This window comes from Trichomycterus rosablanca, chromosome 8 (assembly GCF_030014385.1).
Source record: "Trichomycterus rosablanca isolate fTriRos1 chromosome 8, fTriRos1.hap1, whole genome shotgun sequence".
Classification (NCBI taxonomy): domain Eukaryota; kingdom Metazoa; phylum Chordata; class Actinopteri; order Siluriformes; family Trichomycteridae; genus Trichomycterus; species Trichomycterus rosablanca.
This window is the reverse complement of record NC_085995.1, coordinates 7,623,979-7,650,778: the sequence shown is the minus strand read 5'-3', so window position 1 is coordinate 7,650,778 and position 26,800 is coordinate 7,623,979. Positions and strand designations below refer to the sequence as shown.

Below are 26,800 nucleotides of genomic sequence, written 5' to 3'. Positions count from 1 at the left end.
GTGGTTTAGACATTAATGGCTGTATATTGAGTTATTTTGAGGGAAGAATAAATTTATGCTGTTATATAAGCTGCACACAGACTACTTTTCATTGTGTCAAAGTGTAATTTTGTCAGTGTTGTCCCATGAAAAGATATACTTAAATATCTGCAGAAATGTGAGGGGTGTACTTACTTTTGTGATACACTGTATGTGTCATGTGACCAAACAGCAAGTCTGTAATGTTCAAAGTGTTAAGCTCTAAATGCAATTCATCACAATTAAGACTTCCTGTGGATTCGCTGCTAAATGCTACAAATTGTATTGTTCAATCTTGCCTGCTTTTGTGGATCACTGCCTCTCTGCTGTACTGGAACAAGTATAATTTGAATCAGAGCCATGCCACTAAGACCATCAAGTTAAAAAAATACACTGAAAATGCCATTTTGTGATTTACTGGACGCTAATGCTTATTCTTTGGGGACTAAATAAACTTTTTAGCATAGATGTAGCCCAAAAGCACTTCATCCAGTCTCATTGAAAGTTCCAGTTTTTAATTTGTGAAGGTTGACTGCAGCTTCTATGTGCAGGAAGCTTTACGCGACCTTCATCTCAGTGATACTATGTTCACCACTATACAGAAAATCTGACATCAAAAGCCAAAGAATTCATAGCAATATCAGGATTCAGACGGTACTGCAGTGCATTAGCATTCTGTCCAATGCTGCTCAGCAGCATATTGATACAGGAAGGGCTGTGGGAGGGTCAGTGGTGTGGCACGACATAGGACTGCTCCTCTCAGGGGGAAGTCTGGGAGAACTTTTTAAAAAGACAAATCACCACAGCATTAATTTTGCATTACCAACCATGATTACACCAACTTCACATTCCCAGACAGCTGCACCCGAGCAGTGTAGTGAAATAGCCATTGCAAACAGGAGCATTAGACAATGACAACCTGATTATAGAATCAAATACAGCCTGGCAAACTGGGGCTGGTCATCAGTCTTGTCCTGCTTTTACGCTGCAGGTTGAAGTGGCCTATATCCAGCAGCAAACCATTACTCTTAAACCTTGGCCCTCTGACCCCCCCTCCTTTCCTTGTCCAAAAAAAACCCAGCCTAGTTTACTCTGTTCTGTCCTAAAATAAGACAGAGTGTTTTATAACCTAAACAAAAGAGCATCTTACTAATAATCACACTGTAACATGAGGGTTAGATAGACTGGACAATGTCAAGATCTCAAATCTTAGAACAACAGCATTACTAACCACAACAGAGGGAAGAACTGTCCCAGGCACTGTTTTTATACTTCCAATAGCAGTACATTTTTCCCTCAAAACACCCAGACTAAATGCAGTAAAAAGCACAAAAACAGTAGATGGAACATAACCCCACCCCCACACACTAAACCAGGGATTTTCAAACCCTGGGTCGCCACCCTTAGATGGGTTGCGAGCCTAAAAAAATAGGTCAAAGAGAATAATAATAGTCATTAAATGAACTTGTACGTCAATGCCCCCTTGTGGAGGCTTTATGTTACATCTTGTAAAGCACAGAGAGATGCATTGCTTGTGTTGCCTGGTTGCTTGTGTTACTAAACTACCCTAGTACACATTACCCACAACACCCCCCAGGACACACATTAGTACCTACACACCTGTTAGTAGCCTGTAGTAGTGCTTTATGCTACATCACCATGTACCCACAGTGGGTCGAACATGTCATAAAGTTAACAATTACAAAGTCCACCCATTACAGAAGATCTGATTGGTCATTTTTACTGTAATTTAAAACTGTTCTCCTACTGAACTACTATCACTTGACTCTCTGAAAATTTATAGCTGGACCACCAATCAGCAACAGCAGAAGCAGAAAAATTTAGATAAAAGTCTTATTTATTTCTAAATAATATACAGCCTGAACTGAACCATGAAACCATGCAGCATTAAACATCAAGCATCGCACAAACAAATACATCTATAATGTACAAAGTATGTATGATACTGCGAATATCGAACACAATAATTAAATAATCAAATAAAAGGTGAACTTGCTTGTGTGCTTTGGATCAATGTCCTGCTGCATAACCCAACTGCTTGAGCTAAATAATATGTGACAAGTAGATAATGGAATCTACTGGACATACATATATAAAGTTTTGGACATACATATATTTTAAACACCCAATCAGATTGGTCAGCCAAACGATAAAAGTCTTTTCCTTGTATTTTTCTTTTGTCAGTAAAAAGTTCAAGAGAATGTTTTTTTTTAATCTGATATTTAGTTTTGTTGCCTTTTACAAAATGTTCCAACTTTTCTGGAAATGGGGTTTGTAATTTTCATGTCCATATAGAGAGTTTTAGCTGTATTTAAATGTATTTATTTATTTGGATTTTAACGTCATGCTTTACACTTTGGTTACATTCATGACCGAAATGGTAGTTACTCGTTACAAAAGATTTATCAGTTCACAAGTCAAACATGTTTCACTTAACATGAGGTCAGAGGGTTTGCATGCAATTTTGTATCTCAATTTTGCACTTGCATTATGCATTTTGTATCAATTCTGTATCTCCAATTCACCTCACTTGCATGTCTTTGGTCTGTGGGAGGAAACTGGAGCTCCCGGAGGAAACCCATACAGACACGGGGAGAACATCCACACAGAAAGGACCCAGACCACTCCACCTGGGGATCGAACACAGGACCTTCATGCTGTGAGGCGACAGTGCTACCCACTGAGCCACTGTGCCACCCCAGCTGTATTTAAAAATGACATGTTTCACTTAACATGAGGTCAGAGAGTTTGACTGCAGTTAATGTCAGAACCTTTATTTGTACAATCAATGCCCACTGTTTTATTTAGTTTTCAGAAATTAAATAGAGAAAACTGGTAGATTTATTGTGCACAGGATGAATAGGGTGAAGGTCCTCAAAGTAAGTAAAATAAATAAATGAAAAACAGCAGCTTGTCTCAAACAATAAAAAAGTAACTTGTCAGTATCAACATTATTCACAATTGAGAAGGAAAATGCTAAGTGTGCAAGACTGTGTCCAAGCCAAGCATGACCAGTGCTGTAATTCACAATCCTGCTTTTCTCATCTGTAAAGCTTTGTCTGGGCATAAGCACCATGCAAACATAAAAGCATGCTCATGAATACATAATGTAAGTGCAAATTTACTGCAAATGTTTCAAAAATGAATTCAAGCAGCTCGATCAGTTGGTTGAACATTACGTATACTATCAGACAGGCTAAACAACATGCTCATCCAAACAGCAGCATTAAAATAAATCAGATGCTTTTATCCCCAGTAAATCTCTACAGTCTCTCAGTAAGTCATTACATAATGGTGATTGGTTGAACCCTGCATGAAGCCCGCTGTCTTAAAAGCCTTTCCATTTACTGACTGTTAGTTAATGTTAGATTCTCTGAACTCATAAAATTGGATTTTTAGTGGTTTACATGGCTGACTGTGAATCAAATTATTCATGAGTGACTACATTTGTCATCAGAGATTTTCCAGGTATTGAGATACAATGGTTTAGCTTAGTGAGTGTGGTTACTACTGGCATAAGAACATTCAGTAGATCACCTCCTATATTTAAATGAACTGGTGAAGAATTGAACTGGTGACAAATCTCTTAATCTGTAAGCCAACAATACCTGGGATACTGGTTCTATGGTACATTTCGACATGTCACTGAAAATCCCTTTCACTGACCTTTAATATATACAGTGTATCACAAAAGTGAGTACACCCCTCACATTTCTGCAAATATTTCATTATATCTTTTCATGGGACAACACTATAGACATGAAACTTGGATATAACTTAGAGTAGTCAGTGTACAGCTTGTATAGCAGTGTAGATTTACTGTCTTCTGAAAATAACTCAACACACAGCCATTAATGTCTAAATGGCTGGCAACAAAAGTGAGTACACCCCACAGTGAACATGTCCAAATTGTGCCCAAAGTGTCAATATTTTGTGTGACCACCATTATTATCCAGCACTGCCTTAACCCTCCTGGGCATGGAATTCACCAGAGCTGCACAGGTTGCTACTGGAATCCTCTTCCACTCCTCCATGATGACATCACGGAGCTGGTGGATGTTAGACACCTTGAACTCCTCCACCTTCCACTTGAGGATGCGCCACAGGTGCTCAATTGGGTTTAGTCCATCACCTTTACCTTCAGCTTCCTCAGCAAGGCAGTTGTCATCTTGGAGGTTGTGTTTGGGGTCGTTATCCTGTTGGAAAACTGCCATGAGGCCCAGTTTTCGAAGGCAGGGGATCATGCTCTGTTTCAGAATGTTACAGTACATGTTGGAATTCATGTTTCCCTCAATGAACTGCAGCTCCCCAGTGCCAGCAACACTCATGCAGCCCAAGACCATGATGCTACCACCACCATGCTTGACTGTAGGCAAGATACAGTTGTCTTGGTACTTCTCACCAGGGCGCCGCCACACATGCTGGACACCATCTGAGCCAAACAAGTTTATCTTGGTCTCGTCAGACCACAGGGCATTCCAGTAATCCATGTTCTTGGACTGCTTGTCTTCAGCAAACTGTTTGCGAGCTTTCTTGTGCGTCAGCTTCCTTCTGGGATGACGACCATGCAGACCGAGTTGATGCAGTGTGCGGCGTATGGTCTGAGCACTGACAGGCTGACCTCCCACGTCTTCAACCTCTGCAGCAATGCTGGCAGCACTCATGTGTCTATTTTTTAAAGCCAACCTCTGGATATGACGCCGAACACGTGGACTCAACTTCTTTGGTCGACCCTGGCGAAGCCTGTTCCGAGTGGAACCTGTCCTGGAAAACCGCTGTATGACCTTGGCCACCATGCTGTAGCTCAGTTTCAGGGTGTTAGCAATCTTCTTATAGCCCAGGCCATCTTTGTGGAGAGCAACAATTCTATTTCTCACATCCTCAGAGAGTTCTTTGCCATGAGGTGCCATGTTGAATATCCAGTGGCCAGTATGAGAGAATTGTACCCAAAACACCAAATTTAACAGCCCTGCTCCCCATTCACACCTGGGACCTTGACACATGACACCAGGGAGGGACAACGACACATTTGGGCACAATTTGGACATGTTCACTGTGGGGTGTACTCACTTATGTTGCCAGCTATTTAGACATTAATGGCTGTGTGTTGAGTTATTTTCAGAAGACAGTAAATCTACACTGCTATACAAGTTGTACACTGACTACTCTAAGTTATATCCAAGTTTCATGTCTATAGTGTTGTCCCATGAAAAGATATAATGAAATATTTGCAGAAATGTGAGGGGTGTACTCACTTTTGTGATACACTGTATGTAACAAGCTTTATTCACCCACCTATATTCACAAAATTCTCCTGTGAATTCTTTCTGTATCCCAACCAATCTTGCCTTCTAAACTTCCAGACCCAAAAGCTAATTTGGCATTAAACTATTCTTCTACATCACTACAGTAATAAGCAATAAATATTTGTCTAATTTCTAAATGGTCAGTAAATCCATTCACTTCCATTGCAGTGTTTTGTATTATTTCATACACAGACACACGTTGTGTGTGTGTGTGTGTATGTATGTGAGTGCATGTGTGGTGGTTATTAATTATAGACACAATAATGATGCATTATTGGTGTTAAAATTAAATTAATTACAGATAATTGCATTTTAATGCACCTTAACGTTTGTTTCTGAAAATATCATTAATCACCAGTTTAAAACTGTCCAAGTCCAAGTCCCCAGAGCCATAGTATTTGCTTTTGCTAATTAAATTCTTGCATATTGCAATGCAGATTATTTTAACAGACAAAATACAAGAAAGGCTTACTTTTATAGGTTTTCTGGGCAAAAATAAAATAAAAAAAATACTATTTTTCATTTACTCATTACTGTGTATTTAATATGCTTAACAATTAACAATGTTATGTAACACAGTAATGTTTGTAAAATTGTTATTTAAAAACATACATAATGCTACATTACACTGTAAACTTTACACTTAACACCTGTTCACTGGGATGAATTGCAACAGATCAGTGATTGTAACTGAAGTAAGCCAGCACCTGGAGTGTCACAGCTGGTAACTGATACCAATTCACCCTGTCACATGTAATACCACCTAACACCATTTATCTCTCCAGAAAGGTAGAGTAGGTAACTGCAGCTTCCAACGCTTTACAAAAAACAACATTTATAAGAACAGCAGAATCAGATCTGTAAGAAACCCGATTTTGTGGGTACAACCCCCTTATAGATAAGTTGAGACATTTTACATTTTGTAAAATGTAAGAGAAGTAAAAACCTGTGATGTGATTGTTAGAAAGTTAATTCTCTCAAAATGTTTTCATTGACCAGCTTTATAATATTCTTTATACATAAACAAGTTCACATTTTAATCCCTTTAACACACTCGGAAAGAGTATATATAGATCGATGTGTGTACATACGTGTTAAATTTAGGATTCATTTAAAGGACATGATGAGGCCACTGAAGGTTTTGGTTCATTAGGCTACATAGTTTTATTTTGTTCATGTTAATCATTAGAGGATGTGCACTTTTGTTTGATGGACAGCTGAAAAACCTCTACTGTTCTGATAAACAAATTCACAATCTTCTAAGAAGGTCCCTCCACATCTGTCTGTATAATCAGTTTGGCTTAAATTTGTTTCACTTTTGATCAGTCAAAATGAACCGCTCTAAATAATATTTAAAAAATAAAGTTATATTTTGTTGTTGTTTTCTTTTTTTTTTTGCAACAGTTTAATTTTGGTTTTATTGATATGTTTAGAAGTTCCAATGTTTAAAATCTCTTTCAAGTTTAAGCCCTGAGTAGAAGTTGCAATAATACTGAGCTCATCTTGCGCCATCAGGTGGTACAAAAAGTAATTGCACTTAAATATAAACAGGCATGCTTAAATCTTAAAAATGTTTGATCAACCTTTCACTCTTTAAATAATAATAATAATAATAATTAAATTAGGTAGTTTTAGAGATGCTACACTATGTTTTACTATAGCAACTACAACATTTCCCAGACCCAGCTGTACAGTTTTGTTACAGTTTCGTTCCTCAAAATAAAAATCACTAAATATGTATTTACTGACATGCAATATAACAACGGTTAGACTGCTTAAAAACAGTCCCTCTAAAGTATTTTAAGTAATTAAATGACTTTACATATTGCACAAAGCCATAGAAGACAGATTGCTAGCAATCAAATCTATGACATTTGCATAGTTTGGCAATCTGTTCTGAGTCTGTTCAACTCTCTGAACTTATTTTGAAGAAAGTACTTTTTTTTTTTACTGTACAGTCAGGGCCAAATTACTTTGCACCCAGTACCATTTATTTATTTATGTTTGCATTGGAACAACACAAAAAGCTGTGAAAAACGTAAATTCTAATATTATTCCACACGGAAATGGATTAGAGAAAATTATAGACCCTTCTTAAAATTGTAAGAAATAATTGGATTTTAATAATAGAATACTCCTTTAATTTGAAATTAAACTCACCTGAGGTGAGTCAGAAGAGCTACAAATATAGAAATCATTTTTGGCCAGGACTGTTTGTCTGTAATGCACAATACAACCTCATGCAAACACAAAGTTTATGTAAAAATGTGTACTCTCTGTCTTAAAGAGAGACTAAGCAGTGACTTAAAATAAAATCTCTGGGTATTTTTTATTTGTTGCTTCATAATTATTAACATGCAAAAACAATGACTACATGAGGGTGAAAATTACTGACCTAATTGTCCCTATTATTGTGTTTTAATATGCAATTAAAAAAATTTAAAAGTAAGGAAATAATAAATAAGTGCATAAAAGATACTTGTTTTTGTATGGGTCATTTAGCCAAAAATGTAAAAATTATCAAAGGTCATGAAAAAGTATGAATATTAAGTACTGCTATATTATAACTACTTGTAAAATTACTTATAAGTATGTAATTCCCATAATCCGATACAAATATAAAATATACAACAATCTTGTGTAGAGAACAGACTTTACAGATTATCCAAAGATTGTTTAATGTCAAAAATAGTTTCATGAAACATGATAACCATATTTCTTTTTCTTAATAGTCTTGTCTGTCCCTTTTTAAGATGCCACAGATTATTAGGAATTACAGTAAAGGTCATCACAATAATGTGTATTTCAGACAAAGTATCTTTAGACAAAATTCTCATAATAGTGATAAGACATGTCAGGTCATTCTGTGAAATGATCACAAAAATAAAATCTTACTAATGATCAGACAATACAATATTAATGGTGTAATGTTTTATCATTACCATGATTCTCACTGACAGTAAACAATCACACAACAGAACCAACGTAATATAGTTCTCCTGCTTACTCTTATTCAAATACCTTAATATTTTTTCATGCAAGAAATACCAGGGTGCACTAATAGACCTAATTAATACTATTAATACAATATAAACGCAGATAAAGTTAATAAAATGTTCATAAATTACTAATAAATAATAAACAGCCAGAACTGAACCATAAAACCATGCAGCAATTAGATCACACAAATGCATCTAGTACGTGATGATAGTTGCTGATATCTGATGTAATAATAGACTTGATTGTGAGAATAATAATAATATATAAATGTACCTGTCAAAGCCAAATCTGAAAGTCCTTCACGTTAACACAGAAACATGTGCGCTGCCATAATGTGTTTAACAATAGGTTTCTTCTGCAACCTTTACTGCCATCAACCGGCCTGGAGAAGCAACTGCATGCGCTCTACAGTAGTAAGCTTAAAAATCATGGTCGTCGAATAACATCCAGTTTAGTATGTTTTTATTTAGTTTTTATATCTAAGGAAATAGCAAAGCATGTATGTGCACTTCTAACTTTGCTTTTTTTTTTAAAATACCACATACCATCAGAAATTACATGTCCATCTTGATATATATCTTGATTATCATAATGTGTATGGATGATACATGTATTTGTTTATACTGTTAATAAGAATATATATACTGCTGCTGCTATTTTAAGTTGTATGTCAAGTCATAGTATCAGACGCACAATTGCACATCTTTTGCATTTATTTGCATACTGTAATGTATACATGCACATTGTACATTTTAATTAGTTCTTCTTTTACTTTTGGTCTTGTTCAGCTACTGGAGACCAATAATTTCCTTTGGAATAAATAAAGTATCTATCTATCTATCTATCTATCTATCTATCTATCTATCTATCTATCTATCTATCTATCTATCTATCTATCTATCTATCTATCTATCTATCTATCTATCTATCTATCTGTCTATCATCTCGTCTTTGGAATGTCATCACCCACCATTTTGGCTACGTCATAAAAAAAAGAACTAATTCATTTTCTCTTAGTGTTTTGTTCTGGTCAGGGTCGCGGTGTTTTTTCCACTGGGCACAATGCAGTAAAACACTGACACCTATCCACTCTTAATACTAGCATAGCATAAGCCTAATAGCAGGATACAAAGTAACAGTTCACTTAATCTGTCCCCCTTGACAAGGGTTATGATAATGTTTTTAATGATTTTTTTGTAGGAAGGATGACAAAAGGTGTTGTTTTCTTGCTCATGGGAAATTCGATGAATCCATGATGGAAGGGTAATTTATGATAAATGATCACATTCACAATATGACCAAAAAGTTAATCTGTACATTTGCCAATGGGTGTAAAATTTAGCCATATCAATAGCAAATGTTTTGAAGGAGATGTCTAACAACTCCTGGTTAGATGTTTACGTACTTCTGCTCATGTAGTGTAGACATGAGATCATGAGACAGGTAAAATGGGCATTTAGCCCGGGCACCAGTCTGGATGGATGGATGGATGGATGGATGGATGGATGGATGGATGGATGGATGGATGGATGGATGGATAGATAGATAGATAGATAGATAGATAGATAGATAGATAGATAGATAGATAGATAGATAGATAGATAGATAGATAGATAGATAGATAGATAGATAGACAGACAGACAGACAGACAGACAGACAGACAGACAGACAGACAGACAGACAGATCACTTTATTAAACCCAAAGGGAAAGTAAGTTACAGCTGCTCAAGATACATAAAAGCAAAAAGTATTAAAGTACAGAAGTATTATTGTACAGCACTATGTAATTAAATAAATAGAATAATAAATGTAGTATGTAATATAAAAAAACTGTCATTTCAGTAAATACTATTAGATGATATATACTAAACTGTTGTAAGGTGTTCTTCTTGGAGAAATCTAGGGGTATCATGTCAGTTTACGAATCAGAAGAATTGGCATGGCATATTACTACTATATTAATACTGTCTTTGTTTTATTAAATTCACAATGGAACCCAATCTAGTTTTGCCCAGGTCGCCTGATTGCCACTGTCTGGCCCTGTTTTGGCAATGTAGTGTCATTAATTGTAATTGGCGTGTATGGACAGCAGATGGCGATGTGACTATGGAGTTTGTGCCCCGTCGCAGAATCACTTCGTCATACTGGCTGCGCCTCTCTGTTCTGCATGGCTGTGGAGTGAAGAAAGCTAAATCAGCACATTTCATTTAAATCTTATTAAAATCATTATAATTAAATCGTAAAACACTCATAATGGCGGAGGCGATTCAAAAGAAATTACAGGCAGAACTGGAGAAATACCAGCAAGTCCAAAAAGGTGCGTAAATGAGCAAGTCAGGTCCGATGTTTCTGCTGTAGTCAGTTTATTTCGTTTAGTTGTATTTGTTTATGTGTATTTTTGGATGAAGTTCAGTGTTTTAGCTGTTGTTAGTGCTACTGTGGTGCTGGCTGCAAGCGTTGTTGTGATTTACATATGCTCTATATACAGTATAATGTCCAGTCAGTGTAGCCAGATGTAGATAAAAAGCTCCCACAGGCGTGGTCATTAACTGTCCTGTCTGTCCTGTAATCAGTACCTCAGATATTTACTTTTACTTAAATTTGTTGTCCAAATGTTGTTGAATAAAGTACATCTACCTACAGTGTGCTTACATTGCTTATACTGATTCATCATTTTAACAAATGTACAATGTAGAAACATTTGAGAGAATGATCCAACACCTAAATAATATCTGCTCTGTGGTGGTCCTGTGGGGGTCCTGTGGGGGTCCATACCATTAAAGAACAGGGTGAAAGCAGGCTGAAAAGGCATGTAGAGAAATAGATGGACTACAGTCAGTAATTGTAGAACTACAAAGTGCTTCTATATGGTAAGTGGAGCTGATACAATGGACAGTGAGTGTAGAAACAAGGGGGTGGTTTTAATGTTATGGTTGATCAGTGTATATGGCTGTGGCGGTATGACGGTTTCACGGTATATCACAATATGTTTTTTTTTTTTTGTATGACTGGTACTTTTTATATGTCTGTGGCTTATTCTACTGTCATAAGTACATAGAATATAAAAAGTTTTCATTTCACCATGTGTATAATGAAGGTTTTGAGTACCTTTAATTGCCTTTGATTTTGTGTGCATATAGGTGGGTGACCAGCATTTCAGCCTGGAGCTGGACCACACTTAGTCATTTACAATTGGGATGAAGTGGTTCGTTAATGTTGTGCTGGGAGTCAAAATCTTGATTTATGAATACAAAATCCAGTGCCAATTCGTGGTTAGATGCTGACTACTTGTAAAGAGTACGATTAGAAGACCACTCTGAGTAATATTATGTATACTATTATAGACCACTGAAGTCGTGCGTCATTCTGTAGTCCTCGTTATGCCCATATTTGGAGACCCGGGTCTAAGTCAGATTTCCCTATAGGAAAAATGAACCGGGTTTTCAAAAAATCGACTCTAACGCATCCTGTGCTAAATAAACATGTTCAGAATCCTATACGTTTTGTCCTATGTACATTTTTCTCTTGTACATCACTGGGTCCTCTGAATTACGAGGTTTTTAAAGGACCGTAATACTAATAATGCTACACGAAAGCTAATGCTACTGCGCATTAATTAGACGTCACTGAACTACACCAATCGAATTGCCGGAAAGAGCAGCCCGCTTTTGTTGAGTACAACCAAAGGCGTAACACCCGACCATCCTTGCTTTCTACTTTAATGTAGCTAGCTGCTAAAAATATAAAGTAAAACTTGTGAATATCACAGGCTTATAAAAGAAAAAAAAAAAAGAAAAATGTAAGAGGCTTCTAGTCTAGTGACGTCAATTCAGTGCGCAGTAGCATTAGCTTACATGTAGCAATATTCATATTTTGACTCTTTAACGACTTCATAATTCAGAGGATCCAGTGATAATAGACGGAAGAATCTCCATAAAACAAAACCTAACAGCTCTGGAACATTTTTTATGACTACAGGATGCGAGAGAGGCAATTTGCGAAATCTTCATTCATTTCTCCCATTCAAAATTTCTGTTAGACCCGGGTTACCAAATATGGGCATAACAACATGGCGTGGACTACAATATGACGACACGACTTCAGTGGTCTATTGTGGGCTCTTTTAAACTAGGACAGCAGGGGACATATTGCTTTTACCACCTGACCTGTAAACTACATGGAGAAAACTGGTTGGTTTTAGCTTTATTAATTGAAGATTACAAGCCAGTAACATGTATAAATACTGTACATGTAGGAGCTTGTGAACACCTATACCTAAAGCTGATTAAACCCCTTTTAAAATGTTATTTATATTTGATTATTTTATGTTTTAAGTTAATCAATATTTGTTTTTAGTTTTACCTAACCTGGAAACGTTTTTGTATAAATTCACTTAACATGCTAGCCATAAGTAAGCCACTAATTGTACTTGTATGTAAAAATACCAAAAGTACGCAGCATGCAAATAATATTAAGTCAGTGGTGGCTCTGTGGTGGTACAAAGTGCACCTACAGTATATGGAAATTAATAAAATGACCAGTTACTCTAGGTACAAGTTAGATCTACTAACTTTTTTTTTTATTACTGAATGTATTTTTTTTATTGCAGATGTCAGTAAAAGCATGTCAGCCCGGCAAAAACTGGAGGCTCAGGTGACTGAGAATAACATAGTTAAAGAGGTAAGAAAAAGTGTATCCAGATTTTTTGTTATACTGTATTTAATGTTACCTTTATAATTGTGAATATAACAAACTGTAATAAGCCACTAAATGTAATGTGTTACTCTTTGTATTTACATGATAATATCCATGATTTGTTGCTCAGGAGCTAGACCTGTTGGACAGCCAGAATACAGTTTACAAATTAATTGGACCTGTACTGGTAAAACAAGACTTGGATGAAGCAAAAGCAACAGTGGGTAAAAGGCTGGAGTACATCAATGGAGAAATGTAAGATAATTTAAAATTTTGTGATTTTTGCATATATGCATTTATAAAATGTTTAGGTGCTCAGTTGAAGCTATAATTATATAAATCAGTAGAATTTTAATTAAACCCTAAACTCCTAAAAATGCTTAATCAATGTGTTTTGGTTTTGTTTTAGCCAACGCTATGAGACATTAATAAAGGACATGGAACGAAAGTCTGAACAGCATCGTGAAGTTCTCGCCAGTCTGCAGCAGGAGTACCAGCGCGCCCAGGGCCTCCCCGCTGGCAAAGTTTAAATGATAAATGGAATCTAATTCATTTCTTACATTAAAACATTGTCCCGATTTCTCATTTACTCCTTTTTTACTCCATCTTCTTTCATAGTTTATTCTCATAGAATCTTCAGTTGAAGATAACATTTAGGGTTATTTTTTGTTGGTCATATTTGTGAATAAATATTGTTTATTTACACTGGTTCAGTAAATACTTTTCTTTTTACCTTTTGTTCTTTTGTTTTTGCTTATGCTTTATAGACTGAATTATTTTTGTAAAGGGTAATAATCAAGGGCACTTAATTATACAGTGGTTATACAATGGAAAATTTTACACAGTGGTTATACAGTGGAAAAGACATTCAATGTTAAAATTAAACAAGTCAGCAGACAAATACCAAAGTCAGTACTGTCCAGTACAGTGGTGAGATGAAAAGCACCATAAGGTGGTACTTCAGATGACCTAGGAAATTGAACACAGAAATTTGTGTGCATTAGGAAAATAAGTAAAATCAAATTAATTAAACTGAATTATTTTACCAATGACCTACACAATCTCTCAGAAAGCATGCAAAGTTTTCAGTTTGTGGTAAAACTGTTTATATGTGGTTTCCCAGTAATATTCAAATGCTTGCCTTTTAAAACGTATTTTCATATGTACTTATATATACTTATTTCCAACATATACTTTCAAAACCCACCACTTTCAAAAGAAAGAAAAAACATGAATACTTTGCCAATATTGAGCATTATGTTGTGGCAACCAATGCCAGCTCATTCTCACACCTACTGAATTAATCTAATAATAAACTAAATTACACCTACTTTTAATTGTAACGTTCTTTAGCCACACCCACTGCTAAGAGATGTAAAAAAAATCAATTATACAAAGGAAGTAAAATTTCTATTACACAAATGCACTCAGACCCTTTACTCAGTACTTGGTAAAGCATACTTTGGGAACAATTAATGCTGCAAATCCTCTTTGGATGCATCGCACACCTGGAATTAGGCAGTTTATCTATTTATTTATGGCTGATTCTCTCAAGTTCTGTCAGACTGGATAGCAAGCATCTGTGAACTGCCATTTAGGCCCTTTAAGAGGACTTGCCCTTTATTTGTAATGAGATCCACAAACAAACATGGGTGTAATGTTTGGATGTATACATAATTCGAATCATTTGAGAACTCTAACCTCTATCAAATTTATTTATCCTTGGTAGTGACTGGCATGTTGGCACAGCAGATAACATGGTTGCTAAAGTATCACGGAACTTTAGGATTTACATTTCTAAAATCCTCAAGAGGATCTAATTTATTTATATTACTGGGAAAAATTATGTTGCACAGCACCAAAGGTCTGGTAAACTAGGTTAAGTTTTCCCTTTGGGTCACTGTGTGTAAGGAGTTTAACATATCTTTTCTGTGTATGCATAGTTAGTCTGCTTATCTCCTCTGCCCCAAACACATGCCAAAAGGTGGAGTGGTGAACTACAGCAGATTGGTGCCTTGTCTTATGCTGAACTGCTCTGCGACCATGTTTTGGCTCTCACCAGACCCACCAACACCTTGATAGAGGATGAAGTGGTTATTAAAGATAAATGAATAAATAAATGAGTAAATAAAAAGCCAGCAGGCCACCCAGTAGTACAGAACACAGAGTCAGGCTGGAGTTGGTCTCCTGAAACGAGCAACTTTTCTAATTACGTGGGCAGGCGAGTGGCGCGCGGGACCAGCTGTTCACCAGCAACTTAACTGAGCGCGCGCAGGTATGACGCTGCGTGAATGCAGCTGCAGCCCCGCCCGCGCGCACCAGGCCGTTCAAACGAGAATGCAAAAGTAACCGGGCGCATACGCTGCCATTGTGGATTCTCATCTCCAATTAATATCCCACGGAGGGGTAACTGGTCCCCCTTCATTTCCCACCCGCGGGGGCTTAAACAGACATGAATAAAGGACCTTTAAAAGGTTCGCTCAATTTCAAAGAGAGGGATGTTCTGGCTTTTAAACCAGCACACCTACCGCATACTGGGGGCTCTCAGCTGTAGCGCAAATCCTGTAACAGGATTAAAGCATTCATCAGAGCACTGAGGTGCAAGACTCATTAATCTATTTTTATATTTACATTTATTCAACCCGCTCCCTTCAACTTTGCTCTTTTAGCCAAACCAAACTTTGGCCTCGGGGAGGTGTTCCATTTGGTTGGAGATTCAAGGGATTTATGCCAGTTGATTAGAACTCTGTTGGGACAATTATTTGCAAATCTATCTACAGTATTACACTTTTCTAAGACAAGAACTGAAATCTAAAGCTGAGGTGACCAAATTTAGCAAAAGTTGAGTTGAGTTAAAAATTGGAGAAATGTTTCCTGGCACAACAATATTTCCTGCAGATGGTAGGGTTGAATACCACAGACTTTTTATATTGTTGCATGTGCATCCCCACAAATTATATGTTACACAAATTAATCTTATAATAACTTGTGACAAGGCACACTATAATGCTGGAACCAGTTATTATAAGATTATTTTATGTGACATGTAAATTGTGGGGATGCACATGCAACAATATAAGAATCCAGTTCTTGGCTTGGTGATAAAAAAAAGTATATAAATATGGTAATAGAAAAAAAAAAATATATATAGTATTTAAAGTAATATAAAGTTTACAGGTGTACATGCTTGAATACCCTCCTCCTCTCTCCAGTCCTATTCTAAATTTAAAAGTGCTTAAAAGCATGAACAATGTATGTCACAAAAATGTCTCAGGGGTCTACTCTAAGTATGATGTTCCTGATAAAGTGAGTGTAGTCCCACACAGATGGTCTAAGTTTGTGTAGTAGACTATTGTTTATTTGCAATCAGACCAGCAATACATTAAGGTTCGATTTAAATGATCAACGGTAAATTACAAACTGATGCTTGTCAGACATGATTATGAGTTGAGGGTAAGACAGAGGTGACAAGTCAGGTCAGGGGAGAAAATCAGCACTTCCTTGTGTATCTGAGGTCAATTACCATCCATGAGAACCAAACCCTGCTTCATATCCCACAGTAACGACTAGAAAAAAAACTGTAGTTTAACTGGTGAGACGCATCTATCCAACTCTAATGATAGGAAGCTAATGATCAAGTTATAACTTACAAGATTGTAACTATGTGGCCACATATTAAATATGTAAGTACTGTACTAAAATAGGCTAGTGCACTATTTGAAAGTGAGTCTTGAAGCTCTTTAGGTCTTGAACCAATATTCAAAGCCTGTTATAAAATATTCATGCCCTGTCTATAGATAAGACCAACATACTGAACTTTTAGCTGTTGTTTGCAGATTTTGCAGACTACTTTCAGTGAACAGAAGGTAAAATGTGCTGCTGCTATATGTTTATGAAGGCGCGTGGCACTTGGGCTCTGCAGCACGAGACAAACGCGAAAAGCTCAGTGTGATAAATTCACACCTGCAGGTCAACACGCGCTCAGTCTGCTGCCATCCACCTTAAATCAACACTGCACTGTTTATTTAACCTAATAACATTTAAAATCTGTTTGTTTTTATATAATGTATACAGTCTTAAATCTCACTGTTTTAGGGAAGACACATTGTAAAATCTAAATGTAAAGTGGGATACTTAATACTGATCAGCATCCTTATTAACTTAACAGAGAAAAAAAACTTAGTTAACAGGGTTATTAAACAATGCAGAATAAAATTACCAGGCATCAAGAGACAAATCATATTTAGGTCATAAAAGTAACCAGAATTTATTTAAGGGCTGTGAATGTACACTGCAAATTATAAAATGAAAGTGCAAAATAGTCTAACTGCAGCTATACTGGTAACAGTTCAGGGACAGGATATGTGAACAAGTACAAGATATTACTGGTACAGAGGTACAAGGTGTAATTGGTAAAGAGGGGTAGGGTATTGGTAAAGTAAATCTGTAATTTAATAATGGTTTTGAGATAAATGTACAATGTTTGTCAGCAATAATGATTATTCAGCTGTTTAATTGGATTGTAGAAGAAACTGGCACAGATAAAACAAAAAAGGCCAGAAAGATTGAAAAAGGGAAAGGGGTTGTGTTATATTTGTGCAATGTATTTCAATTTTAGAAAATCACGTCCTTACATTTCCTTGGACAGACAGAATATATTCTGTATTCTTTTTTCATTCTTTTCTGCATTTAAAAAAAATTAATTTAAGAAAGTTCTGACAATAATTGATATTTTATTTATATTTCCAGTAAAATAAGATTGTTTACTAATCAAGTCAACTTCAAGCTATTAAGATCATTACACACTAAATATTGTTCACTAGTCCGGATTGTCAAAGCAAACATCCGCTTTGGAAAAAAAGTTTTGTGCAAATCCACTCATTTACACCCACCAGCAGCTTAATTGCATTTGGAACAATTGTCTTTCAGTTGTGGCAGCTTAAATCGTCAGTTGTTTGGTGAGAGTTTTTCCTCTATTGATCCACAATCTAATTCTTTTTAAGACTCGTTTATATTGCAGAGCTTAGTCAAAGTACACAAAGCCTGGCTGAACAAGGCATTACAGCTGGGTTTGTTCAGGCTGGGTCTTAGCTCAAATAAGCCGTTTTCTTTGATGTAAAGAAAATAAGAAATAAGATTTCCGCCTATAGGATTAAAGGTTTTGTTACTTTTAAGTTAATTTCCTACAGTCAGTCCCAAAAGAGAAATGATTGGCAGCATGTTTCATAGAAATGTAAAAATATTCTACAAAACACTTGGTTGCAGAATATAGAGACCCAGTTTATTTGTAATTAAATTTAACACATAGTTTGGAGATAAGAAGTGCTCTTAATTCAGATTTTGCAATAAATTCAGTTGGTATTCCAAAAAATATCTAAAACTGTGAATGATGATCTAGTTTCTAGATTCTTTTAGTGTTATTGGAAAATTTAACTTACACTCTTTACTATGCCTGCAGTCGAATCTTAACTGATTCTGTAAATGGTGCAATGCTGGACCCAGTTAAAAATCACAGTTAAACATCAAACCAGTTATGTTTCAAAGTCCAAAAGGGTCTCATTGTTCCAGTACTATACTATGTACATGGTCATACTTTATAAAAACATCAATAATTTCAGATTTTTATAACGCATCAAGGCAGTATTTATTTTTAATATAATTTTATGTTTTCTTTTTTGCATAGTTAACTAATATCTAAACCAAAACCTAATTTGCTTGTCTGGAATATCATATATATTTTCCACATCTTGTCAAATTGATGTTTTTATGTATACGTGGCATTTCAAAGTCTTTGTATATTATAAAATGTAACAAAGTGATTAATGTAAATAAAAATGATGGATGTACATTACATTATTTAAGGTTTTTTTATATATATATTACTAGTAATATACATTTGGAATTTAGCAGTAAAGGGGCCAGTGTTTATAAAGACCATCTTTAGTCTTTCTGGAATTAGTTTTTCTGGAATTATTTTCTGGATCTAGTTTCTTATTGCAAAATGCATTACCAGCCAACACTATTACTCTTTATTTTATTGCAGTAAATGCAATGCAGCACTACGTTCTGTAGTACAGAACCATGATAATGGTAGTCTGAAACATCAAACATCACACTGTAAGAGCATTCAAAGTAATACAAAGTACAGTACTTTAAAATACATGTTAAATTGTTACAGTATTTTGTATATTGTCAATGTGATCACTTGTACAATAATACATGTAAAGATTTTTCTTTTTATTTAAAACTGATTGTGAGCAATATTTGTATGAAACAATGAAATTGTAAAAGTTATAGAAATATATATATATATATTATAGTAAGTTGTCTTTACAAAATGAAATATCTGCCAATGCATGAGCTGGTTGAAAACTTCTGCACAACCAAAAGTGTGAATTGCATCACATGTTGTAAAAAGTTGTGAAAATGTTTGTTTTTAAATGAGCAAATAGTTACACATTTGTGTTTATAGACACATCTGAGCATTCATTTAACAATATAGCAAGATTATCAACGTTGGTGAGATTAAATATTTTTTTTTCTCCTTGAGAAACTGTGAATAATACCCAGGCTATTTGGTCTATTAAAAACACTGTTGGTACAGACAGTTACAAACATTTATTAAAGACCTTAAGATCTTTTAATGGTTCACTTGAATGTAAATGATGTGGGGGGAAAGCTGCAAAAGACAACAATTAAATAAAAGCAGAGAGACTAATCAGTTATTTGCATCTGAATGTTTTAGTAGGCCATGAAACTGCAGCATTCTACACTTTACTGTAGACAATGAATTCGAGCATTAGTAAATTGAAGGTCTGCAAATGTCTGATCTATTTGCAGATCGTAATGCTAAACATTAACAGAATTTCTGTTAAATAATATTTTGGGCTGGAAATGGTAAGATATGTGAAACATAGGGGGAAAAGTTCAATACAACAAACAACAGTATGTTCTCAAACAGGTTTATTCTGTAAATATAAAAAAAACATTGAATGGAAGGCCAAACCTTTTGCTGAGAAGAATTCCACACATATACAAAACTTGCATATATTAAAAGTAAAAATGGGTGGCATGTATCTCATAAATGTACATAAGTGTTACCAACACAATTAAGTCTTAGGCAGGATGTTGGTATATAAAAATAGCTTTACATCTAAGCTTTATGAAGTAAATGCTTTCTTGGCTATTGAAGCTAAAAGAGAAAAAAAAAATATAGTACAACACATGTCTGTGATACACACAGCACTGACATTGTTTGTATCAAAATAAAGATTTCAGTAACTATTGTACAAAATCCACATATTTACAATGCTGTACATTTACACATTTCACAGTTCTTAGTCCTGGTTTTGCTCACACAGTCAAGGTCAACTGAGTTCCATCATTTTGAGTGACTTTTCCAGGCTTTAAGATACAATTCTTATTGTCTCTACTGTGGCCAAGGGCGCCACACTGATTCACTGAGCAGAGATTGTTTAAAGCTGGAATTTGTCTTTGTCTGCTCATAATTAACAGTTCTTTGAGAAACAATGGACTGTACTGTGCAGGCTGCCTCTGCCTGACTAACTGCCGAATGTCTTGGTGTAGAGCTGACACCATATCTAAGGTGCATAACAGGGGTTAGATGACCTTCAGTAGAATGGTTTTGAAGCTTCTGTTGCAAGGTGCTTTGGATGTTTTCCTCTGCATGGTGGCTCCTGCTTGCAATGAAATGGTCCACCCTGAGCAGACAGTTTCTTCGACCATCATCATAAATCTGTTGACGTTTACAAGGAGATTCCAGCTCATCACTGTACTCTTCATCACGTCCCCTTTTTTCCCTTTTGATTGTATATGGGTGAGGTCCTGTAAGTTCTTCTCTTAAGAAATGAACAACACTTTCCAGTATTTCAGCCTTTTCCACTTTGGGATTCTTTAATTTCTGAAAAAAAAGAAATGATGGACAAGAAAAAAAGTTAGTTCAAGTCCCACAATTATGCATGATTAAAAATAATTATTAAGGCAATTAATGAAGCTTATAGCGTACCTCATTGCATGTGTTCTCCAGTAATAGAAGCCTCAAAGTTTCCAGACTGTGGTTAATACGGTCTCTCCTTCTCTTCTCCATTAGTGGTTTAGGAACCTAAAAAATAATAAACAAGATAAAGTCATTAAATTATTTAATAAATGGTCTGCAATGACACCTTGTCAATGGCTTGTAATGATAACTTGTCGTGTATTCTTTAAAACAACTGCACTGCATTTGCACTCAAATATTATGGTTGTGACAGTCACTAACAACATTAACATAAAGTAACATAAAGAAATACTAAGTCATAGACAGACAATACAAAACAAAGCATATTTTAAAGCATATTTTAGTAATTGTTTCTTACCCGTTTTGTGAAATCTGTTCCATCTGGTATATCGGTAGACATCTTTCTCTTGACTAAAAACAAACAGCACCTTGCAATCTTTCCTTTAACGCCAGATTAAAGAAGACTTTGAAATTTTAGGCTTTTATACAAAAAGACCACACCCAGTACCCGCCCATAAGCTTTCCCATCCAATGCTGATCAAAACCTTGCGAGAAATTTCTCAAAACCGCCTCCCAATTACTATTCAAATTATAATTGCTAGGTTGTCACCAAAGTCTTAACTACTGGCTATTAGTCTGCAATTGGATACAAATGGGTGGATCACTTATCTGAAAGAACATGGGCATCAAAATGATAAATAATTTCACTATTGGTATACTACATGAATTTTTAAAATACAAAAGTGTCTTATTACACAATAATGCAACATACTTGCTTAATAAAACTAGATCTGTGATGTGATGCTAAAATATATGAAAATACGAGAAAAAAATAAGTTAATTTATCTTACTTTTTTATTTTATAGCTCTCATAAAATATCATAATTTCAATACTCCTTAAAAAGAGTAAAACATTGTCCAATGCACAAGTAAAGCTTGTTAACCGGAACCAAACAAATTTGGTTTAAAATAAGCAAGTATGAAGACTTTAATTGACTGATTATCAATCAGTATCAATGTTGTCCCAACAACATATATGTATTAAACTTAAATACTTTTTATCCATATTGAGTTTGGCAGAATATTGTTTAGTTACAAGCAATTGTTACAAAGGTAAAATACATTGAGTATTGACATTTTAGTATAGTCCACTCATTGGAAAGTAATAACATGCAATTTAATTACACATTTCCGCTATGGTATTATTTAACACGTGAATTTATCAGTAGCTTGATCGGATCACAGAATTAAAAGGTCCTTTCAACAAAGGATGAGGAAGGGATTTCTTGGTATTTAGTACTGGCTTACCACTGGAGCGGATCAGAAGACTTGGTGCTTAGATGATTATTGACCCTATATGTTGTCCTTCAGCCTTCAGTAACGGGGTTGAATGGCTGTATGCTTGGGTGCATTCAATACGAAGAAAATGTCTAAAATAACTACAAGCAGCAAATGCAGTTTTGGTGTTGGTTGGATCTATATAATAATATGGATATTTGCCAAAGCATCATCTAAAGCGCTAAAGCACTTGCTGAGGTCAAGAACATCATCCCCTCCTATTTTACTCTAGCTCAGATCAGATTCAGCACCTCATTTAAATGTTAGGCACGGGGTCTTGGTGAGTAATGTAACACCCACTGTTCCCAAGCCAGAACATCCCCTTGAAACAACCTCCCTGTTTTAAATTAGACACTTAATACAAATACAATTTAACATTTTGCTGATGTTACTGTCTTGATTAATTTAGTAGTTGGATTAAGCTCCAGTTCAGTATATTTGGGCGAATTGCTGACTTTGCTCACATAATCTTTATTACTTAAAACAATCAACCCAAGCACACTTCACTGAATGGTGCTAAACGTTTGGCCATCACACCTCAAGACAAACCCTGAACGTGTCCAGCTCGTTTACACGTGGCCACTCGTGAGTTCACGCAGTTTTATTCATTCTTGGATGTTTATTGACCGAGAACGAGAAGCATACTTTTTAGTATGATTTTAAAAAACAAGTGGGCAAGGTATTGCTTTATAAAAAAAACCCCAATTACTTTTGTGTAGTTCCAGGAACAGAAATAGATAAAAAAAAAACACAAATAAAAAAATAAAACATTTATATGCCCTCTTGAAAAGGTTGACAACTTGTGTGTATCCTTTTAAACATGTTTAAAGAGTGGGACATAGCTTTAAGATGTAAGAACTTGTATTAATGTGAGACATTTTTGGCTGGTGAAATTAAAGATCCTATTGAAAAAAATAAGAATACAATTTAATGTTGTGAAGAAAATATTAAAAACACTGAGTACATTATTTGTTACAAACACATAGTTTATATATAATGTATATATTGTAACATCTATTGTTATTATGCAAACTTTATTTTAAAATAATTAAAGATTTAGTTCCCGACATCAATCAGAATACTGTAGTACTAATGAGATAAAAAATTTAAGGATTTTAATCTGCAGTTTAGGTAATTTACATTGGTATTTGCTAAACGGTCCTTTAACTGGGTCTATTTTTATTTCTTGGTATAGTCTTTTAGGTTTCTGTCTTTCCATGTCTTTTCACAATTGCTGTTCAAGTTCATCCCAAAGTTGTTTTGGCATCTGGGCGGACCACAGGAGTTCTTCCACACCAAATCTGTTACATCATGTCTAGAAGTTTTAAGCTTAATAAATGCATCATCACAATTCTGTCATAGGCATTTTACCTAACCATATATTGCTGCAGTTAAACTTTGCCGCAACACATGTTGACATCATCTAAACAAAGAGGGCTTTGCTTCGGCTATTGACTGGATATCTGGAATATTTACTGGGTGTTCTACATTATTATTTTTCTCTATTTTATACAGTAAGCGTGGAGTAGGCAAGTCTTTTTTATATTCCTGTGTGAACCTGTCTTTAGTGGGACTTACAAAGACACGCTAACAGGTCCGCTGTTAACGCCTTTAATCGCCAATTTCTCCCATCAAGTCGGCATTAAATACACACACCACACTTAACGCTTTGGAACAGTTCTGGACGGTTTCTGCTGGACGGTTTCGCACCAGCAAAACAGCGTTTTTAACTTTAAGCACAAATCCTGGCATGTAGCATTTTTTCCCTCTTGCAAACTTTTGACCCTCTGAACTGGTCTCACTTTAGGTGCAACCTTTGCTGCACAAGTGTTCCCAGAAGTTCACCAGGAGTACACGTTCCCACCACACGACTGCTCAGCACCTAACGAAAGGCTCCAACTCTTGGTGACTAATCTAACACTTCATCTCGGTTCCCACGACAGTCATGCCTGAACTCTTGTCAAAAATGTTAGAATTAATTAAACATGGATATTCATTGTCAGTTATATAAAATTATATTTAGCTTGTAAATTAAAAAAATATATTGAACTCCAATAGAACGGGTTTGGTAACTGCTGGTTTTTCTCACCAAGTCATTATCACAACAATCGACTCACATGCGAGCACACTTATCTTAATGGTGCTAAACGTTTGGCCATTACACCTCAGACTTATACCTCCTTCTACCTAAACACAAACCAAAAATCTAAAGAATTTAATAATATATAGATAGGAGAACTAGATATATTCACTTTAAAATATCAAGAATATTAAACCAATAAACATGATGTTTATACGGTTCATTGTAGTCCCAATATACATTAAATTCTAAACATTAGGCCAAAACATCTATTATGTAGCATAATAATATAAATACAGACAAAACTGAATTTTAAACCAATTTGCTCAAAGTAATAATACAATGTGTTTAGGTTATAATAATAATAATTGGCATCTGTAACAACAATTTGACGCAAAACTTTCCCCCATGGTGCTGACGTCAAAGTCACCAACCAATCAGACGCGAAGGGAATCCTGACTATAAATTTCAGCCTCACTGAGCTTTACTCACTGCAGCAACTCATTTCAGAGGAACGACTTTCTTAAAGATACTTTACAAAGTCCTTATTTACATCTCAGATATTCTCAATGGCGAAAACAGAAAGCATGAGAAGAGTAAGTCTGATCAGCTTCTTTCATTCTTGTTTTTAATTATTGCATTTTTTTTAAAGAAGTAAACCTTACTCATACAATACTCATCACATTGATGGTAGTTTTGTATTACTGTACTGTTTACATCTATTTTTATAGTAATTGTAACCCATGCTTTTTCCTTATTGTTAGAAGCTGAAACCAGTGATAGAGAAAAAGAGAAGAGACAGAATCAATCAGAACTTATCTGTACTCAGAGCTCTTCTCTTCAGGAACACAGCAGATACGGTAATTATACGAAGCTCTACTACTGATCTCTACTAAGCTGCATGATTTCATTAACGATTTCCATTATTTTTAATACACTAGTCTACTCATTAATCATGTCACTTTAACATTATTCAGTATGCCCAAGCTGCATAATAATTTTACTGTAGTAATTTGTTTTTATATTAAACATAGCTCAATATTGATGATTAATTTTACTCATGCATGTATTGATCATGTATTTTATCACTTCAACAGCACTCATTAATGTCTTTGGAATTTTAGGTGTTTATTTTTTGCTTTATAAGCTTGCCTACACTCAATACTGACCTGCATTAGACATTAGTTAACAATTATCATGACATTTATGTATTTTTATCTTCTTTCTAAACCCACAGCGTTTACAAAACCCAAAACTGGAGAAAGCAGAAATTTTAGACCTTGCTGTCCAATATATAAGAAGGAATACACAGAGCAGGACAGAACAAAAAGGTAATTATTTTATTTTATAATATTATATAACTATCATTTTTTTAAATTTACTTTACATTGCTTAACTTTTACTTTTAATCTTCTTCTGCAGTGCTGGGCAATAAAACGGATGCTGGGTTCACACAAACTCTGTTCAAGGACTCGAAAGCTGCTGCACATCTTCATCAATGTGTTTCAGACTTTACTGCTATTGTGGGCCAGATGCATCAATCCAACAGGGAAAACGTGCTTCAGAATTTGGAACACTATCTGGACTGCCATCAGAGCCACTCTTTAAGAGCACGGAGAGAAACAGCTCATTTATTAAAATACTCCAAGGCGAATCTCTTCCCATCTACATCCCAAAGTCACCTCATTCTACCTAACCAGACTCTACCTTTCCCAGAGTCATCTTTACTCAGTTCTAAACCTGTTTACCAAAACTCTGTTGTATTAACTCCACCAGACCAGCTCTCTCCTCCACCCTCTCCACTTTTTTCCTCCTTGTCGCCAGCGATTAGCACGAGTCCTTCATATTTGTCTGTTCCCCTCTGTCTACCATTTGGCCATTCCGTGTCTCCACCCTCCACCTCCCCCCATCCCTTTACAATCCCAAACTCTGCCTGTAGTTCTGAAAAATTACACCAGTCATCGCATCCTAACAAGTGTAGAGATCTCCATACACCACCTTCTCCCAGTTTGGACATGGCAGAAGTGTTCCCTCTTCGAGGTCATACAGCGTGGAGGCCATGGAACTAAACTGGTTTTTAGTGTTGGACTATCAGATCTTTCCTAAAAGAAAGAATACGGTGCTTATGAAGATGTTTGGCTGAAATCTGTGTGACACAAGACCGGAATGCTTATTGTCACCTCGCCTTCATAAAATATCTCATTGCTTTATGTACTTATCTATTTATTGACAAATGTGTGTAAATATTGTAATTTGGTTTACACATATTTATATATTCTGTAAAAGTTTGTATTATAATTATTTTCACAACTTTTAAATAAATA

General features: G+C 35.5%; 4 protein-coding genes across 4 annotated transcripts in view; 2 read left to right on the top strand and 2 right to left on the bottom strand.

Moving 5' to 3' along the window:
• Positions 1-8,693, bottom strand: part of mrpl11 (mitochondrial ribosomal protein L11) — a 79,558-nt gene extending 70,865 nt beyond the window's left edge. Inside the window, exon 1 of the mRNA XM_062999791.1 lies at positions 8,619-8,693. The gene's annotated coding sequence lies outside the window, so the exon portion shown is untranslated. The remainder of the gene's footprint in view (positions 1-8,618) is intronic.
• Positions 8,694-10,480: 1,787 nt separating this feature from the next.
• pfdn6 (prefoldin subunit 6) lies at positions 10,481-13,773 on the top strand. Its single transcript, XM_062999788.1, has 4 exons — positions 10,481-10,663; positions 12,956-13,026; positions 13,172-13,296; positions 13,451-13,773. Exons 1-4 carry the CDS (start codon positions 10,600-10,602, stop codon positions 13,569-13,571), a joined length of 381 nt encoding a protein of 126 aa, XP_062855858.1. The 5' UTR covers positions 10,481-10,599; the 3' UTR covers positions 13,572-13,773.
• A 6,697-nt stretch (positions 13,774-20,470) lies between these two features.
• On the bottom strand, positions 20,471-21,458 carry her5 (hairy-related 5). The gene is made up of 3 exons (XM_063000961.1): positions 21,417-21,458; positions 21,068-21,163; positions 20,471-20,962 (listed from the first exon to the last, which is right to left on the bottom strand). The coding sequence occupies exons 1-3, from the start codon at positions 21,456-21,458 to the stop codon at positions 20,471-20,473; spliced, it is 630 nt and encodes a 209-aa protein (XP_062857031.1).
• Positions 21,459-25,045: 3,587 nt separating this feature from the next.
• On the top strand, positions 25,046-26,545 carry her11 (hairy-related 11). The gene is made up of 4 exons (XM_063000959.1): positions 25,046-25,072; positions 25,241-25,336; positions 25,714-25,807; positions 25,899-26,545. The coding sequence occupies exons 1-4, from the start codon at positions 25,046-25,048 to the stop codon at positions 26,543-26,545; spliced, it is 864 nt and encodes a 287-aa protein (XP_062857029.1).
• The last annotated feature ends 255 nt before the right edge of the window (positions 26,546-26,800 follow it).

Coding starts and splice junctions, on each gene's coding strand:
- pfdn6 (XM_062999788.1), top strand. CDS start 10,600: ATGGCGGAGGCGATTCAAAAGAAATTACAGGCAGAACTGGAGAAATAC. Junction 10,664..12,955: donor ATACCAGCAAGTCCAAAAAG/GTGCGTAAATGA, acceptor TTTTTATTGCAG/ATGTCAGTAAAAGCATGTCA. Junction 13,027..13,171: donor AGAATAACATAGTTAAAGAG/GTAAGAAAAAGT, acceptor TTTGTTGCTCAG/GAGCTAGACCTGTTGGACAG.
- her5 (XM_063000961.1), bottom strand. CDS start 21,458: ATGTCTACCGATATACCAGATGGAACAGATTTCACAAAACGG. Junction 21,164..21,416: donor GAACAGATTTCACAAAACGG/GTAAGAAACAAT, acceptor ATTATTTTTTAG/GTTCCTAAACCACTAATGGA. Junction 20,963..21,067: donor TGGAGAACACATGCAATGAG/GTACGCTATAAG, acceptor CTTTTTTTTCAG/AAATTAAAGAATCCCAAAGT.
- her11 (XM_063000959.1), top strand. CDS start 25,046: ATGGCGAAAACAGAAAGCATGAGAAGA. Junction 25,073..25,240: donor AAACAGAAAGCATGAGAAGA/GTAAGTCTGATC, acceptor CCTTATTGTTAG/AAGCTGAAACCAGTGATAGA. Junction 25,337..25,713: donor TCAGGAACACAGCAGATACG/GTAATTATACGA, acceptor CTAAACCCACAG/CGTTTACAAAACCCAAAACT.